General features: G+C 32.2%; 1 protein-coding gene across 2 annotated transcripts in view; it reads left to right on the forward strand.

The window, feature by feature from the left end:
* The window catches only part of LOC145306558 (sodium- and chloride-dependent GABA transporter 1-like), a 61,370-nt gene that overhangs the window by 11,793 nt on the left and 32,451 nt on the right, over positions 1-17,126 (forward strand). For both annotated transcript variants that reach the window (XM_080148742.1, XM_080148743.1), the window contains exons 9-14: positions 303-360; positions 792-929; positions 13,776-13,880; positions 14,138-14,222; positions 14,672-14,745; positions 15,646-15,726. In XM_080148742.1, the coding sequence (XP_080004868.1) occupies positions 303-360; positions 792-929; positions 13,776-13,880; positions 14,138-14,222; positions 14,672-14,745; positions 15,646-15,726 (541 nt within the window). The remainder of the gene's footprint in view (positions 1-302; positions 361-791; positions 930-13,775; positions 13,881-14,137; positions 14,223-14,671; positions 14,746-15,645; positions 15,727-17,126) is intronic.

The raw sequence follows: 17,126 nt of genomic DNA on the forward strand, positions 1-17,126 counted from the left end.
CGCACCTTAAGGGGTGATACGTCGTATTTTCAAAATAGCTTTTCTCCTATTTCTAGCCCCTGCAAGGGGCTTTGACCCTGCGGGTCAATAACCTAACCTAACCAAAAACAACATACAAAAAGCTACTGTGAAAATACGACATATCGCCCCTTTAGGAGCGTTGCCACGAAAAGGACTATACCCGATTGTTTTAAGCTATTTTTCTGCACCTTCACATTATTTAAAAACCAATGATTCAGTTCTAAAAACACAGTTTAAAATCAAATGCCGTTACTGATATATTAATGAGCATAAACTTACAGGCCCAAGGAGAATGTTCCCTGCAAGGATCTGCCAGCTGGATACAATGGATGTGATGAGGTAATACAATATTTATCGCATCGTATTATAGACAGCTTTTCGCGGATATTGAAATGAAAAATTATAAGACTAATGTCAGTTTTGTTAGTACCCAAAGTTTTACAACCATGCTATCCGATTCATAGGCTCAAAAATATGGGTATTTTTATTTAATGTTTATTTAACGAATAGTTTTAATCTATAGAGTATTTAAATTTGACTATTATTATTAGGGAAGTATATCCATTATTATTCATTGTCTTATCCCTTAAGATCCCTGTTAAGCAACTAAAGCACTATTTGATATTTGATGGTGGAAAAGGATATGGGCAGTACCTGACAGTAACCTTGAAAGGGATAATTTTGTCTTTCATCATTGAGGATAAAAATCAATATATCGTCAATTGTCTTATCCCTTAAAATACCTGGATAATAATCCCACTGTTTATCAGGATGGCGTTACCGCCGTCACCGTCGACTTCTGCACCTTTGAGAACAAGTTCAACGAGACGATGAGCATGTGGGTGCGCAATGTGTCGGATCCTGTCGGCGAGTTCTGGCAGAGAGAGGTTCTTCAACAGAGCGAAGGGGTAAGTCTTTTTTAAAAAAAAAGGCATCTAGTGTTCACTTCTTCCACCAATTCAAAACATTTCTATGGCCTTTGGGACTTCTTTTTATAAAGGTAACCAAAATGTGATCGTTATGCTAATAGAGACACCATACTGCACAAAGAATAATCTAGAGACACACTCTCTAAATCAGCCAATGTGTCTGATCCTGTCAAAGAATTTTGGCAGAGAGAGGTCCTCCAGCGGCGGATCGAAGGAGTAGGTCTTGGTTGTTATTGTAGCGCAGCTACTCTATAATTAGGGTATTCTGAACTGTCCGTCTGTCACAGCAATATGAGTAATGGTTTTATAGATCCTCTTTTGTCCAATCCGTACTCCATTATTGCTCCTTGTTCATCATATAAGGGTTTTATATTCACAGGGTTGATTATGAAGGGGGCTGTAATATTAAGCTTCAGGCAAAAAAAAACTTCCTACTCTTTATGCTCAGACACACAAAAAAAAGTTCTAATAACCCATTTTTTGTTTCCCTCTGTTTGGAGGGTTAGCTAAACCGTCCTTCTGCGATCAAAGCTCAAAGGAATCTATGGGTTAATAATAGTATAAATTTATCCTTGTAATACACTTAATAGAGTATTTAAGCGTTTCAGTGGTTATAACGATCTTGGCGAACAGTAACAAAAAACCTTACTTTAATACTAGCGACGGTGCAGCTATCTAAGGTCAGAAAAAAACACAAAAATAGCCTAAACTTATCCTTAGACTTATTGTATTTAAAATAACTGATCTATAGTCTAGATGTACATACAGACAACTACCTCCCTTCATTTTTCAAATACTTCTTTCGTCTTCTTCTAAATTATTTTCTGCTACTTGGCTGTGTAATATCAGCGATACCATTGGTTGATTTTCAATGACCCAATAGAAAGGTTGCACAAGACAGTTCCGATAGGGAGATACAGTTATTTAACCCCCTTCTCCCTCTAGTGTTTTACTCTAATGGTTTAATAGGTATCAAAATTTTAAGCTACAGACAAAAAAATGTTACAAGCTTTTATGATAAATAAGCTGTAAAAAGATTTATGTACAAGGACAACATATTTGCATGGCTCTTTCACATAAAATAAGATGAGTGAGCAATGACACTCCCCCCCTACTTTATTTTTTTTAAATAAGAGTAAGGGGAAAACTTATTTTTTTTAAAAAGGAATGAGGGGGTTTCATTGCGCAACTGGCATTTGAGTTAAAGCACCACTTTATATACATATTATCGAGAAGCAAAAGGGATAAGACAATGGCCGATAAATTGATGTACATATCCAATGATGATATACAAAATTGCACCATCATTAGTTTACAATTAGTGGTTGAAACGTATGGACACCCAACTAAATGAACCAACCAAGCAAAATTCAATAAAAGTTATAATAATAGATTGGGGGCTGGTTATAAACATTCCAATGTCCCCTCCCTATCTGATATATTGAACTATTAAAGTACACATAAAACTTAGCTATTTGCTAACATGATTTCCGCTATAGACATAGTCAATGGCTTTTATGCAAGGTATAAAAATATGTTTGTACAAAGTAGCGCAGCTACTATATAATTATACTAGCGGATATGCCCCCCCCCCCAAAAAAAGGCCTCTAGGGACACTTGATGGGGGATGGGGGTGGGTTGAATTCAACTACCATTTTTTATTCTAGATTTTAAAAGAAAAAGAAGAAAAAATGTAGAGGGGGTGAGGATTTTTTTGGAGGTGTGATTTCTCTTGGAACCTATAAGAATCTATATTGTAAAGAAGAACCAAATCGGTTCAGCGGTTAGGGAGATCCTTTGGTACACACACAGATACAGATACACTACCAAATAAAATTTTTTTTAAAAGTTTTAAAAAAAGGTATTTATTAAACTTTTGAAACCAGAATAATTTCCTCGCTAGCTTAATTATAGAATTTAAGTCATCAAATGCTTTGCTTATGTCAAAGTGTTAGTAATTATTAAGTTTCTACATATATAATTCGTTTGCTTAAAAACTTCATATACCTTAAACCTAGCAATGTCCTAACAATTCAACTAATAATTTTTTTGTACACCAAGGGATATTTTTGTTTATCATCATTGAGGATGTACAATAAGTTATCGACTATTGTCTTATCCCTTAAGATCCCTAATATGTTTAAGTTTATTGCCCCTTTCTTTGAATTTTTATAATGTTGTCATCCTTGTTATTATGATCTTATTACATAATTCACATGTAAGATGTGTAAAACTGAAGCGAGGCCCAATATTGATAAATTTTTAACATTCTTCATATCATACAAAATTGCTTTTACTTCACAATTATATCACATGGCAATGGATTTATTAATACTTGGATCTTACACCAGATTATCATGTACTCAAATATAAAGTTAAACTTGTAGCTGACTAAAATACCGACTTCCTTCCAATCCACCCCCTTTACCCCATACCCTCTCCTCCTACAGGAGTTACGAACTGACCAATAAATGATGTCCATGTTAGAAACCTAAATTGGCGACAATTTTACCCTGTCATAATATCCATATCTATTTTATCTACATTATCGGGTCCAATTCATTTGGAGACACTCTAAGCTACTATTAAAAATAAAAATCTGAATTTTTGTGAACATCCTGTTAAAAAAGTAGTAAGCCTGTTTATTTTGTTTCTATAAAATTCCCGCTAACCTATTGAGTTATTCTTTTTAGTGAAGCTTTACATAGGCCCCAGGATGGTTTTAGATTATTTTATTTCTAATTTATATCTGGAAATGGTTTTATGCTAGTTTTCTTTAAATGTAGAGCCCCTAGATGCTAGGGGCTCCGTTACTGGTTCTTCTTAACAGTTATTTATCGCATTGCAATGCATTGTATTATAAACAGCTTTCAGCGGATATAAAATGTACAATTATAAGATTAAAACCAATTTTTTAGCCCCGAGATTTCTTAGAAAACAGTATATAATACGATGCTAGACATAATTTTTCAGTACGGCTGAAAACCGGTTTTAATCCACTGGATATTAATCGGTTTCGATACGGGAAAATGTATCTATTATATATCCGTAAAAAATTGAAAATGCTAATATCAAAATGTAAAATTCCAAGCCCTTTGTTTTGTGGTTTAAAGATTTAATGCGTTTTAAGTGTTTGGTTTTGTGGCGTTTTTACGCTTAACAAAAATAAATAAAGATAAATAGCAAAAAAGTGTTTTTTTTCGAATTATATACATTACCCCGTCCCGGATTTGAAAAATTTTGTTAAAATTTTTGCCCCCAGCCAAAATATGGTTGATTTAAGCATAAAAATGACCCATGCAAAATATTTTTTCTGTAATGCAAAAATTGCGATGGTACAAGCACTGCAAAGTTTTTAAAATCTGCAAAAAACCCTGTTTTTATGGCTTTTTGGGGGCTTTTGTACCATCCCAATTTTAAAGATTTTTACAAAATTTCAATTCAAGTGTGTTGATATATACCTGAAATTTACCAAAAAAAATGGGGGCAGTCTCAATTATAACATATGAAGGTGTAGCAAGTAATCTTCCAAATACAAAATTGTCAAATTGCATTCATATATAATAGGATTGGGCCGGATAGTTTTTTGGACGAATACTGGATATCTGGCTGATTTATAATGCCAAATATCCGGCAAATAAATGTTATTTGGCCTGATATCCAGTTATTCGACCGGATATCCGGTTATTTGGCCGGATACTTGGTTATTCGGCCAGATATCCGGTTATTCGGCTGATGTTCTATTATTCGGCCAGATATCCGGTAATTTGCCATATAAAGATTATCTGTCATTAGAAATCAACCGGATATCCGGTATCCCGCCAAAAAAGTATCGGCCCAACCCTATTATATATGTATGCAATTGTTTCTTCTTTACAGTAAAGTTTCTGATAGATCCAGGGAATGTTTCAGTTATTACCACTTAAATAAAATTAGAGGCTCGACCCTTCTCTCAGGTGCCCAAGAGTCCTTTAGGAGCTTTACCGCTAGAAAGTACTATGGAGAAGCTCTTCTTGTGAAAATTAGATAATTTTTAACATTTTCTTTTAATGTGTCATTATTCATTGTTTATCTCTGTTAATTTGTATTGACTTAATGGAAAAGATTTCTTAGCTTATAAAAGATGTTCGGTGCTTTCCCTCAAAGTGTCTTTTAATCACTGACAACCCCTCCCTCCTTATATTAACTTGCAAGGGTCCCTGGTACCCAATATAAACTATCTTAACCTAACCTTATATAATTAAGAAACAAACTAGAAAGTATCCCTTCCTTTTTTCAAAGTCGGGAGATGGGGGGGGGGTATGTGCTCGACTTGGCACTTGGGAAACTGGCAATAATTTGCATTAAACTTACGTCTTCAATATACAGTATGACCCTCGAAAAAGTATTTTTAAGCATCTGCAGCCCTTATTTCTCAATGAATTATTAAAAAATGCATATGTCCTTGTTCTCCATAGTATTCCACGTAAGTAGATATAAAAATATTTTTTTTACCTCCATTAACACCGGAGATTTTTAGAGCTAAAGTTTTCAAAAAGTGACTGAGAAAAAGAATTTTTTTTTGTTTCTCTTATTTTTTGGATGGTTATATTATGTTTTTCTGGCAACTGAATAATGAGACACAAAGAAAAACAAGTTAACTAAATATTTTTTTTTATTCCACCAAAAAATATAAATTTTTAATGGCAAAAAATACTACTGAATGTATTGGTTATTTGCAAATTTTAGGTTATTTATTAACCCTTATTTATAGAAAAGGATTAATTATGACAGTTGCTCCGCCTACTTTTCTGACATCTCAATTATTTAATAGGGGGTAAATTAAGCTTTTTAGACTAAAAAATCATTATGTTTTATTTTTATTTTCTTTCTAACTTTTTTGTTATTAAATTTAGGATTGTGAAACAAAAACAATTTTCCTGCTATATTCATAGAGATTTATTTGGTTCTTTAATCTTAAACAATTTTGCCTAATAAGTAAGTTTTTCAAAATATCATTAAACTAAAAAGACTCAAAAAATATGTGTAAAAAAATGCTTTTTTCTCAAAAACTAAATTTTTTATTTCATTTTTGTATAAAGTTTCTGCTAGTAACAAAAATAAAAGGATTTCTAGCTTAATTTTGCTAAAAAAGTCGTTTCATGTTAAAAGTTACTTTTTCCTCAGTCACTTTTTCAAAACTTTAGCACTAAAAATCTCCGGTGTTAATGGAGGTAAAAAAAATATTTTTATATCTACTTACGTGGAATACTATGGAGAACAAGGACATATGCATTTTTTAATAATTCATTGAGAAATAAGGGCTGCAGATGCTTAAAAATACTTTTTCGAGGGTCATACTGTATCAAAAACTAAAGCTATAAAGCAGAAGTACCGATTGCAGAGTTGCTTCACTTTCTAAACCCTTATTGTTACAGGAATCATCAACCAAAGTTTTCAATCAAAAAATTTCAACTTGCTTCGATTAAATAAAAGAGCTAACCTTTACGGAGTTCGTTCAGACTCATATTATACAGCATGACCCTCGAAAAAGTATTTTTAAGCATCTGCAGCCTATATTTCTCAATAAAATATTAAAAGATTCATATGTACTTGTTCTCTATAATTTTCTACATCAAAGGATATCAAAATATTTTTTTTACATCAATTAACAGCCGAGATTTTTAAAGCCAAAGTTTGGAAAAAGTGCTTGAGAAACTGGATAATGCTAAATATTTTTTAGTTTTTTATTAGTATATTACTTTATATCAACCAGTTAAAAAACAAATAAGAAAGAAGAGCAAGTTTACAATTGATACATTTTTTATTGCATTAAAAAACTTTACTTTTACATATAAAAAACTACTTTTCAAATTTTACTGAATACATTTTTCTTATAACCATTTTCCCTCAAATCTTATAATATCTCCCACTTATTAATATGACCTTAAATAAACCCCTCCCCAATTTATGCTCATTACCGGAAGTATTAGCGCAACCTTTACCAATAAATTCACGCCCACTCATCAAATTAATCTAAGACACATAAAAATCATTTAAATTGTTAAATGTTCAATAAAAGTTTGTAGCTGTAACTTTTTGTTTTTTAAACTTATTTTGATAAAATAAAAAGTGTTTGATTTCTGTTTTTGTAAACTTTCAATTTGCTACTATTTTTTATAGGATTTCTTTCTTTAAGGGTGTTTTTGCAATTTACACTAATATAAAAATGCCTTTTAGAGCAAGTGAAAAAAGTGCTTTCAGCATGAAATAAATTTCTTGGAAACATCTTTATATAAGTTTTATAAAAAGTATTGAAATTATGAGAAAAACACGTCATTTCACTTTAAAAAAACATTTTTCTTGAAAAGTTACATTTTCCTCCGCCACTTTTTCAAAACTTTGGCTCTAAAAATCTCAGCTGTTAATTGATGTAAAAAAAATATTTTTATATCTACTTATGTGGAAATCTACAGAGAACAAGGACATATACATTTTTTGATAATTCATTGAGAAATATGGGCTGCAGATGCTTAAAAATACTTTTTCGAGGGTCATGCTGTAGAAAAGATTTGCATTTAATAAGTATCAGAAATAGATTGGACAAAATAGGCCGTTTAATACACTAGTCCCAAAAGTTTGAAAATAATTCTTATTCGTTGACTTAATAACTTTGGGAACTTTCGATAAATTTTGATGGATTGGTTTATTAATTTGAGTGTTCAATCGTTTCTACCACTAATTTTAATCTACAGAAGGGTTAATTTTGTGTATTATTAATGGGGATGTACATTCATTCAAAAGCCATAGTCTTATCCCTTAGATCCTTCAGTAACATGTTATTTCTTGTTATGTAATAAAAATGAAAGTGTTATTATTAGACTTTGGGTACAGGGATCTAGAGGGATAAGACAATGGCTGATAAATTTATTTGTATATCCCATGATGATACACAAACTGACCCTTTTTTGTTGATTACATAGTGGTTGAAACGTTTGATCACTAAACCTAATGAACCAACCAATTAAAATTCAATAAAAGTCTCCAAAGTTGTTGAGCCAAGAAACAAAAAAATGTTATTATAAACCTTCTGGGACTAGTGTATTAAACAGCCCAATGTCACCTCCCTCCCTAGTTATTATTAGACTTGTGATACACTCTTGTATAGTTCAGGGAGGGAGGGGACATTGAGCTGTTTATTAAATTAGTCCCCAAAGTGTTATAACGGTGTTTTCTTACATTTGGGTTAAAACATTGGGGAAATTCAGTAAATTTTATTTGGTTGATTTATTAAGTTGAGTGTTTAAAAGTTTCAACTTCTAGTCTTAATCTACAGAAGGGATAATTTTTTGTATCATTATTGGGGATGTACATCAATTTATTAGACATTGTCTTATCCCTTTAGATTCTTGAATAACATCTTATTTCTTGTTATGTAATAAAAATAAAATTGTTTCAGTTATTATTAGACTTTGGGTAGAGGGATCTAGATAGAGAAGACAATGGCTGATAAATGGACGTGTATACCCCATGATTATACACAAACTTACCCTTTCTGTTGATTACAATAGGTGGTTGGAACGTCTTATTAAACCAATTAAAATTTCAAACAATCTAAAAAGTTGTTGAGCAAACAAATGAAATTTTTTTTAAAACTTCGGGGACTAGTGTAATTAACAGCCCATTGTGCTCTGCCTCCCTAGTTATTATTAGACTTTGGGTACACTCTGGTATAATTCAGAGAGGGAGGGGAAATTGGACTGTTTATTTCACTTGTCCCCAAAGTTTTTTAATTGTTTTTCTAATTCATTAGGTTAACAACTTTTGAGAATTTTATTGAATTTTGATTGGTTGGTTTATTAAGTTAAGTGTATAAACGTTTCAACCGCTAAGTTTAATCTACTGAAGGGATAGTTTTGTGCATCAAACTTATATAATAGAGGTAGCCCGGATACTTTTTTGGCCAGAAACCGGATATCCGGATGATTTAAAATGCAACATATTTGGTATCCGGCAAATTACCGGATATCCGGTCGAATAACCAGATATCCGGCCAAATTACCAGATATACGGCCAAATTACCAGATATTTGCTAGATATCTGGCCAGATGTCGAATATCCGGCATTATAAATCAGCCAGATATCCAATATCCGTCGAAAAAAGTATCTGGCCCAACCCTATTATATATGTATGCAATTTGACAATTTTGTATTTGGAAGATTACTTGCTACACCTTCATATGTTATAATTGAGACTGCCCCCATTTTTTTTTGGTAAATTTCAGGTATATATCAACACACTTGAATTGAAATTTTGTAAAAATCTTTAAAATTGGGATGGTACAAAAGCCCCCAAAAAGCCATAAAAACAGGGTTTTTTGCAGATTTTAAAAACTTTGCAGTGCTTGTACCGTCGCAATTTTTGCAATACAGAAAAAAATATTTTGCATGGGTCATTTTTATGCATAAATTAACCATATTTTGGCTGGGGGCAAAAATTTTAACAAAATTTTTCAAATCCGGGACGGGGTAATATCTATACTATATGTTAAATTTTTTTCTTGCTTTTAAATGTATATACGAAAAATTATTTGAATGATTCCCTATTATCAATTGTTCTATCGAGACACATAAACTTTTGGAATATTATAAAATTATAAGTCTTTAAACACAAACATCCTATATAAAAGTAATTTTTGGATATATTAATACGATTTTTTAAAAATTAAATGCGTTGTTTTTCTATATATGGTTCTTTTGTCTGACCTTCTAATATGTAAAGCTTCGTTTTTATGGATGTTATTATAATTTTCTTATAAATTTAGTCTTACTTGGATGTTGTACCAGTTTTTCATTACTCTAATATAGTGATGCTCGCAGATGGCTCAAATAACGATATTATCCACCCCAATCCAATCCCTTAACCCCATCCCCTCCTCTCCTACTGGATGAACGAACTGATCAATATATAAGGTCCATATTTGCTACAATTTTTCCACTGTCAATAAATCCTCGTGTAGATGAATCTCAGAGAGAGAGAGAGAGAGAGAGAGAGATAGAGAGGGAACAATTGGCTGTTTATTAAACTTATCCCTAAAGTTTTATAATAACGTTTTCTTATACGTTGGCTAACAACTTATTGAATTTTGTTTATTTGTTTGTTTATTAAGTTAAATCTCCAAACGTTTCAACCACTAATTGTAATCATCAGAAAGGGTAATATTGTGTACCATCATAGAGGAAGTACACTAATTTATCGGCCATTGTCTTATTCCTATATCTATTGTTTTTATTTGCTTTTCCGTGGAAACACTGGAGGATTTATGTGTTAGTCTGCTCGGCGAGAAACTTCGATATTTTGAGTCCTGTATTATTTTCCTATAAAAGTGGATTATTGGAATTTAACTTTGCTAAAAAGGGGATAAAAAGAAATTGTGCGTATTTTATCAATTCAGAGATTATCTAAAAGTAACAGGATGTCTCGATGTCTGTCTGTTTTTAGCTTTAGAACTCGCTAACCGATGGATCGACATGGTTCTGCATTACAGTGAAGCATCTTATATGTCTAGGGATGGTTTGTAACTATTTTGGGGAATAATGCCTCGTCCCACTCAAGATAAATCGTCTCTAGAAAAGTACTGGGTAGTACCCTTAAAGAGAAATATTATAGAAATTATAAAATATAAATAGGTAATTGTTTGCTTAGAAGTTAGGCGGCTGAATTTTTAGAAAGATTTTTTCACCAAAGAGCATCTTCTCTATAACTTAATATTCTTTGTCCGTCAGTTCTTTTTTTATAGTGAAAATCTAATTTTTTGTGATGATTCTACTTTTGAAAGAAAAAGTAAAAAAGATAAAAACGTTTAGAATTTTTTTCTAAGGAGCGATACCTTCACCCAAAATAGCTATAAACATTCCCAGGACCCGTGGGAAGCTACACTGTAAAGGAGAACCATATCGGTTTAGTGGTTAGAAAGATCCTTTTCTTTTTATATATGAATTAGTTTGACCTAGAAAGAATTACTAAGATTGAAGTTTTCAATTTCTTAAAATCACACTATAAAATATGGCTTATCCAACCTTGAAATTTATTGTGACTATTATACATAAAATATTCTATAAAACCATCTAAAGTTATTCTCAGGGATGGTGGGGATTTTGGACTGTAAATTATTATGGTAACCAAGATTTTTTCTTATTTATTGGATTAAAACTTTTGGTACTCTTTTTTATTAAATCATTATTAGATTCTTCAAACAAGGAGCAACAAAACTTTTAAATCTTCAGAATGGGTAAATTTGTTTTTAATTATTGGGAATGTACACTCCCTTCCTCCATGGATTATTCCACTAATTTGGTCATAAATTTACTTGGCAAGGTGTGTTTGATTTCCGGAAAGTTTACCCTTTCAGTGTTTTAATGATGTAGCCAAAAAATGACACATATTAGCCATAAAAAAATGTAACCGCCATATCAGCCATTGGGTTGTTTATTACTTTAATACTCACAGTCTTATGATAATGTTATCTTATTCGTTGGCTTAACAACCTTTGTGACTTTTATTGAATTTTGATTGGTTGGTTCATTTAGTTGAGTGTCCTACAGAAGGATAACTTTGTGTACCATCATTGAGGATGTACATCAATTTAACGGCAATTGTCTTATCCCTTTAGATCCCTGTTTAGATATACTGTTATAACCAGGAAGGGAGGGACAATGGATTGAAAATTACGATATTTCCCAAAGTTTTGTCTATATTGTATGATATAAAACCCCAACTCTAAATCCTTATACTAAAGTAACAGGATATCTGTGTGTATGTCTGTGTGTTTGTCTGTGTGTTTGTACCGAAGGATCTCGCTAACTACTGAACCGATCGGGTTCTCCTTAACAGGGTAGCTTCTCATAGGTCCCGGGAAGGTTTAAAACTATTTTGGGGGAGGGTACCACCACCCTCCCAAGAGAAATCGCCCATAGAAAAAAATTCCCCCCCCCAAAAAAAAAAAAATTTTTGTTAAAATTTTTTTTTAAAACTTAAATAAAAAATGGCAGGGGGGGGGGGGCACCCCCCCCAAAAAAAAATCACCCCCAAATTTTTTACTTTTTCTTTCAAAATCTAAAATAATAAAATTGGGTTATAAAATTCGACTCTCCTCAAGTGCCCCTAGAGGCCTCTAGGGGCGTAGCCGCTAGTCTAATATAATATAAGATTCTTGTATAGCGGAGTATTCCAGGAATTTATGTCTTCATAGTTACGTTACAACGCTTCTCTACATTTAACATGAGTATTCTTGTTCGTCTAGCGTTCTGTAAGTCGCGGAACGGATAGATTTCAATTTAAATCGAAGCTTTCCTACAATTATGGTCAATCCGTACGTCCGGGACGGATAGTTTTTCGTTAATTTTGGTTTATTAGAATTGTCCTATCAATTTCAAACTTTGCATGGTTATTCCTGTAGTAGTTAGGTACGATTTAGAAAGCGTAGCATCTCTATAATCATTACCAGAATGTCCGTACGTCCATTTTAAATATGTTGATTTTTTACTTTTTTAACAACAAATTTTTATATGATTATCCGATTGTTCTGATTTTTGGTATACTGATTCCTGGGACAACAAAGTACAATATTATAAGCAAAGCAACTCTATAATCATGTCCTAAAGATGTAAGTATGTCCATAAACATTATCCTGTATCAAAGAGTTTTTCATCAAATTTACTCATAATTTTGCTTTGACTCTTATTGATTTATATTCTGATTAATCAGTTCTGACACTATACAAGTATTAATGGTCGTTTGTCCTACCGTTTCAGAATTTCGCTTTTATGGATGTTGTCATCCTTGTTAAATAGTGATTCATATGACAATAATGAATGGTACGGTAATAATATCTTGTTCTTGATACCTTGAATTACTACTTTGACCAGGAATGGAGGGGACATTGGACTGATTATTTAATTGGTTTTATCAACATGTGTTCTCATTCTTTGACTTAAAACTTTGGGACCTTTTAAAATCTTGATTGTAGAGTACAAACCAGCAGTGTCAAAACTTTTATATTTAAAGGGTTATGTTTTTCATCATAATTGGGGGTGTATAATGTATATCAATTTATAATCGACGGTTATTTTTGTTTTGGTCCTTTGTTTGGATGATGTCATCCTTGTTTATAATTTTTCAAGACTCTGAGCTCCTCTAAAAATCTCTCTTTTTTATCGATAATGATAAGTTGGGTTACTTAGGTTACTTGATAACTCTACATTTAAACCAAAGATTAATAAAGATATTGGATGATGTCATTCTTGTTTCATATAATAAAGCTAAATAACCTTCTGTATATAACATAGTTTAATATTTAGATTGTTCTAAAACTTTGGCTTTTTCAAACAAATGTTACACATATAGGGGTTATAGAATAGAGCCCATTCCTTAAAAAGAAGAATCTGTTCGTAAAAATATTTTGAAATTTAAATATTCTTTTATTAAATTTAAAATTGATCAATAGACTTCAGAATATTTTAAAAGATTATAAAAAATGAATAATATCAAATTCAGCGATTCAAAGTATTAGCCTCAAAGATTTTGTTTTGTACATGAACATTTGGTGAAACATCAATGAAAGTAATTATATATCAATCGCTATGCCTAAAAAGGTACCCCAAATCGTTGAGTTCCTTGGACATTGACAAAAATGGCCCTAAATAACAGTATAACAGACATGAAGAAGACGATATCTTTTTTATTGATTTGTTCTTGAAGACGACAATTCATTTCGCCTATTTTTCGGACTTTAGTGACAGTTCGGTCAGTACAGCACCACACTGTAAATTGTTGTCTTTGTTTAGGTTGACCAACCCGATGGCCTGAGACTGGAGCTTGTAATCACCCTGGGCATCGCATGGGTTCTCTGCTACTTCTGTATCTGGAAGGGTGTCAAGTGGACTGGAAAGGTATGTTACAGTATGGCTTCGCATTCGATTAATATCTGGTGGATTATAAATGTTTCTAAGCAATTCTGAACAAAAATGTATAACGTTGTATTACAAACAATTTTCCACGAATATCAAAATAAAAATCATAAAATCAGACCAAGTTTTGTTTAAACACCAAACTATTGAGATCTAAAATTTGCATCATTTTTCCAATACTGCGTATGACCGCGTACCACTTTGAGAAATGTCAATTTCTTACCCATCATCAATTTAAGGTTGTGTACTTCACTGCTCTGTTCCCATACTGTATGCTGTTCATCCTGCTCATCAGAGGTCTCACCCTGGAAGGTGCCAGCCTTGGTAAGTCTTCTTACATTTTTGCAAGAGAAGATTGGTTCCCAAAGTTTTATAAACATGTTCTCACATTCGTTGTCTTATAAACTTTGGGAACTTTCATTCAATCAATGTTTAGTTGGTAGTTATAGTTGATGTCAAAAGTTTTCCATTAACATTTTCATTATTCATTTTATTATCAAAATTTACACATTACAATTTGTTTTGGGGCAGATACCGGATACCCGGCTGATTTTTATCACCAGATATCTGGCTAGATAACCGGATATTGAAGTAGCAAAAAAAAGTTTTCTTCGTAAAATGGTGTTTTATTAAAAATCTAAAATATTTGATACTTAAAAATTAAGCATCTAATATTAAGTTGATCCTACTTCTTTTTGGATTTTGGTTGTATGATATCAAATATCATATTGCCGGATATCCGGCCCAACCCTAATTACAATTTAATTTCCTAGGTCTTGAATACTACATGAAGCCTGACCTGTCCCGACTCACAGACTCTAGGGTATGGATTGATGCTGGTACTCAGGTACATTTTAATGTCATAATGGTAGTAGGGCAGTTTCTCCATAACATGGTATGTCCGTCTGTCCGAAACTAATTTAGCTTACAAGGTTTCGTGGTTTGTTATTTTTTGTCCTACTAATTTTACCAACAAACTATTTCTTTTAGAGTTTACTATTCTTGTTTTAATCCAAGCTAATTAATATTCATTTCAAATGCTGCGTTACTTAGGTATGTACATAATTGGCCTTGTTTATGTCACTGAAAACGACTCCTATAAAAGATAAAAACAACTTTTAAAATTTAAAAAAAAGTGAGTACAATATTATTCAACCAATATTTTTTTATCCACAAAAGGGGTGATTTTGTTTCTCATCCTTGGGAATGTACGTAACTCAATTTATTGTCCGTTGTCTTATCCCTTAATACTCATGATGAAAACCAACTTAACTTTTAAAGTAAATAAGAATATTGAATTTTAACTAATTGAGTTATTAAATATTTATTATTTTACATAACTCTTTTTGATTTTCTATTAGAACTCTGCAGCCTCGCGTAGGCCGCGTGAAAGCCTCAGTGAAATCGTCATATTATAACTTTATTATAAAATTCAGCTGGATGTTTAAACCTGTTCCCAAACTAACAATCCATCTCTGCGGATATTTTTTCCCCCAAAAGCGGGTTAAGCACGGCGGACGCGCGGCTGCCAAGCACTGTTTTATATACTTAATTTTTTTTCTATTCTTTATTTAGATTATCAAATGAAAATAATAAACTTATTTTTATTTTCTTATCTAGATTTTCTTCTCGTACGGCCTCGGCTTGGGAGCCATCGTTGCCCTCGGGTCTTACAACAAATATAACAACAACTGTTATATAGTAAGTTTTTTTTACTACTTTTTTGTTTAATTTTTAACAATTTTAGATTTTCTTCTCATATGGTCTTGGCTTGGGGGCTATTGTAGCGCTGGGCAGCTACAACAAGTACAACAATGATTGCTATAAGGTGAAATGATTGAGAGAGAAAAAAAGCATGGTTTGACAGTCATCATCAATATCATATTCAATTTATTACTTGGATCTTACACTAGATTTTCATGTTCTCTAATAAATGCAGCGGACTAAATTAACAATCCCCCCCTTGCACACCCTTTACCCCATCCCCTTCCTTCCTACTGTATGAAAAAACTGACCAATTAACGAGTTCCATGTTAGGGAGCTAATTTTTCCTCCGTCATGATATCCACTTACTTTTTAAATCAATTCATATTCATCATATTTTAGCAAGGAATATTATGTTCGTTTGCAGCTCTAAAAAATATTTAAACAAATTTAATCTTTGATCCTTACAGAAAAGTAACAGGATATGTGTCTGTCTTTCGTGTGCCAAAGGATCTCGCTAACCACTTAACCGATATGGTTCTCCTTGTACCATAATAGAAAGATTTATAACTACTCTGGGGAAGGTTACCACCAATCGCCTCGAAGATATAACTACCTCCACCATATTATTTTTACTTTAAAAAAAACTAAAATTAGGCGGGGGGGGGTCAACTCCCCCCCTTCCCTTAAAGTGCAAATGAAAGTTGGGTTATGTATTATACATCATATACGTACGGACAATACAGTAATTATAGAGTAGCTACGCCACTAGAAATCAGTCGAAAATCACAATCACCATAAATAGCCAGAATTTAAAGTCATTGTCATTTTAAAAAACACATTTTAATAGAAGGGGACCATAGTTTTAATCATATCCATCAAAAAACATCATTTCAAAAATGCATTCTTAAATCATATTCATAATCAATATATTATAAACAGGTAGAAAATGGTTATTGCATCGTATAATTGCAAGTTTTCCGTGGTTAGTAAAATAAAGTTACATGTAAAAACTGGCCGTTGATAACATTGTTATTTGTTATCCTAGGAATGGGGTATTCCTGTCCAGTTTTTTTGTTTATGAATGAATATTTTTTACCCGAGGGAATAAATGATGGACCGATAGGTCATCATTTATTCACGATTATGCAGTTTTTTGTTTAGGAATAAAAAACAAAAAAACTGGACAGGAATACCCCATGCCAAGTTTTAAATCTTACAGAAGTTCAGAGCTATTCGTTATGGACTGACAGACCATAAGCATAGAAAAGCTTAACCTTTAAAAATCATGCTTTTGCTTATCATTTTTAATTTACTTTTCTTCCTTTCTCTATCCTAGACATATTGTGAATTTCAATTAAGACCTAAAGAACAGATGTTTTTATGGAAAAACAGTGTACTTTGGGAAAAATTTAGAGATATTTACAAAATTAAACACGCAAAATGTGTTTTACAAAGCTTTGTATTCTTGATTCTTGATAAATAAGCAATCTATCTCGGGGCTCGTATTCGAAGCAGAAAATA

The sequence above is a fragment of the Acartia tonsa genome, chromosome 14, assembly GCF_053477335.1.
Source record: "Acartia tonsa isolate MP-2025a chromosome 14, ASM5347733v1, whole genome shotgun sequence".
Lineage (NCBI taxonomy): Eukaryota > Metazoa > Arthropoda > Copepoda > Calanoida > Acartiidae > Acartia > Acartia tonsa.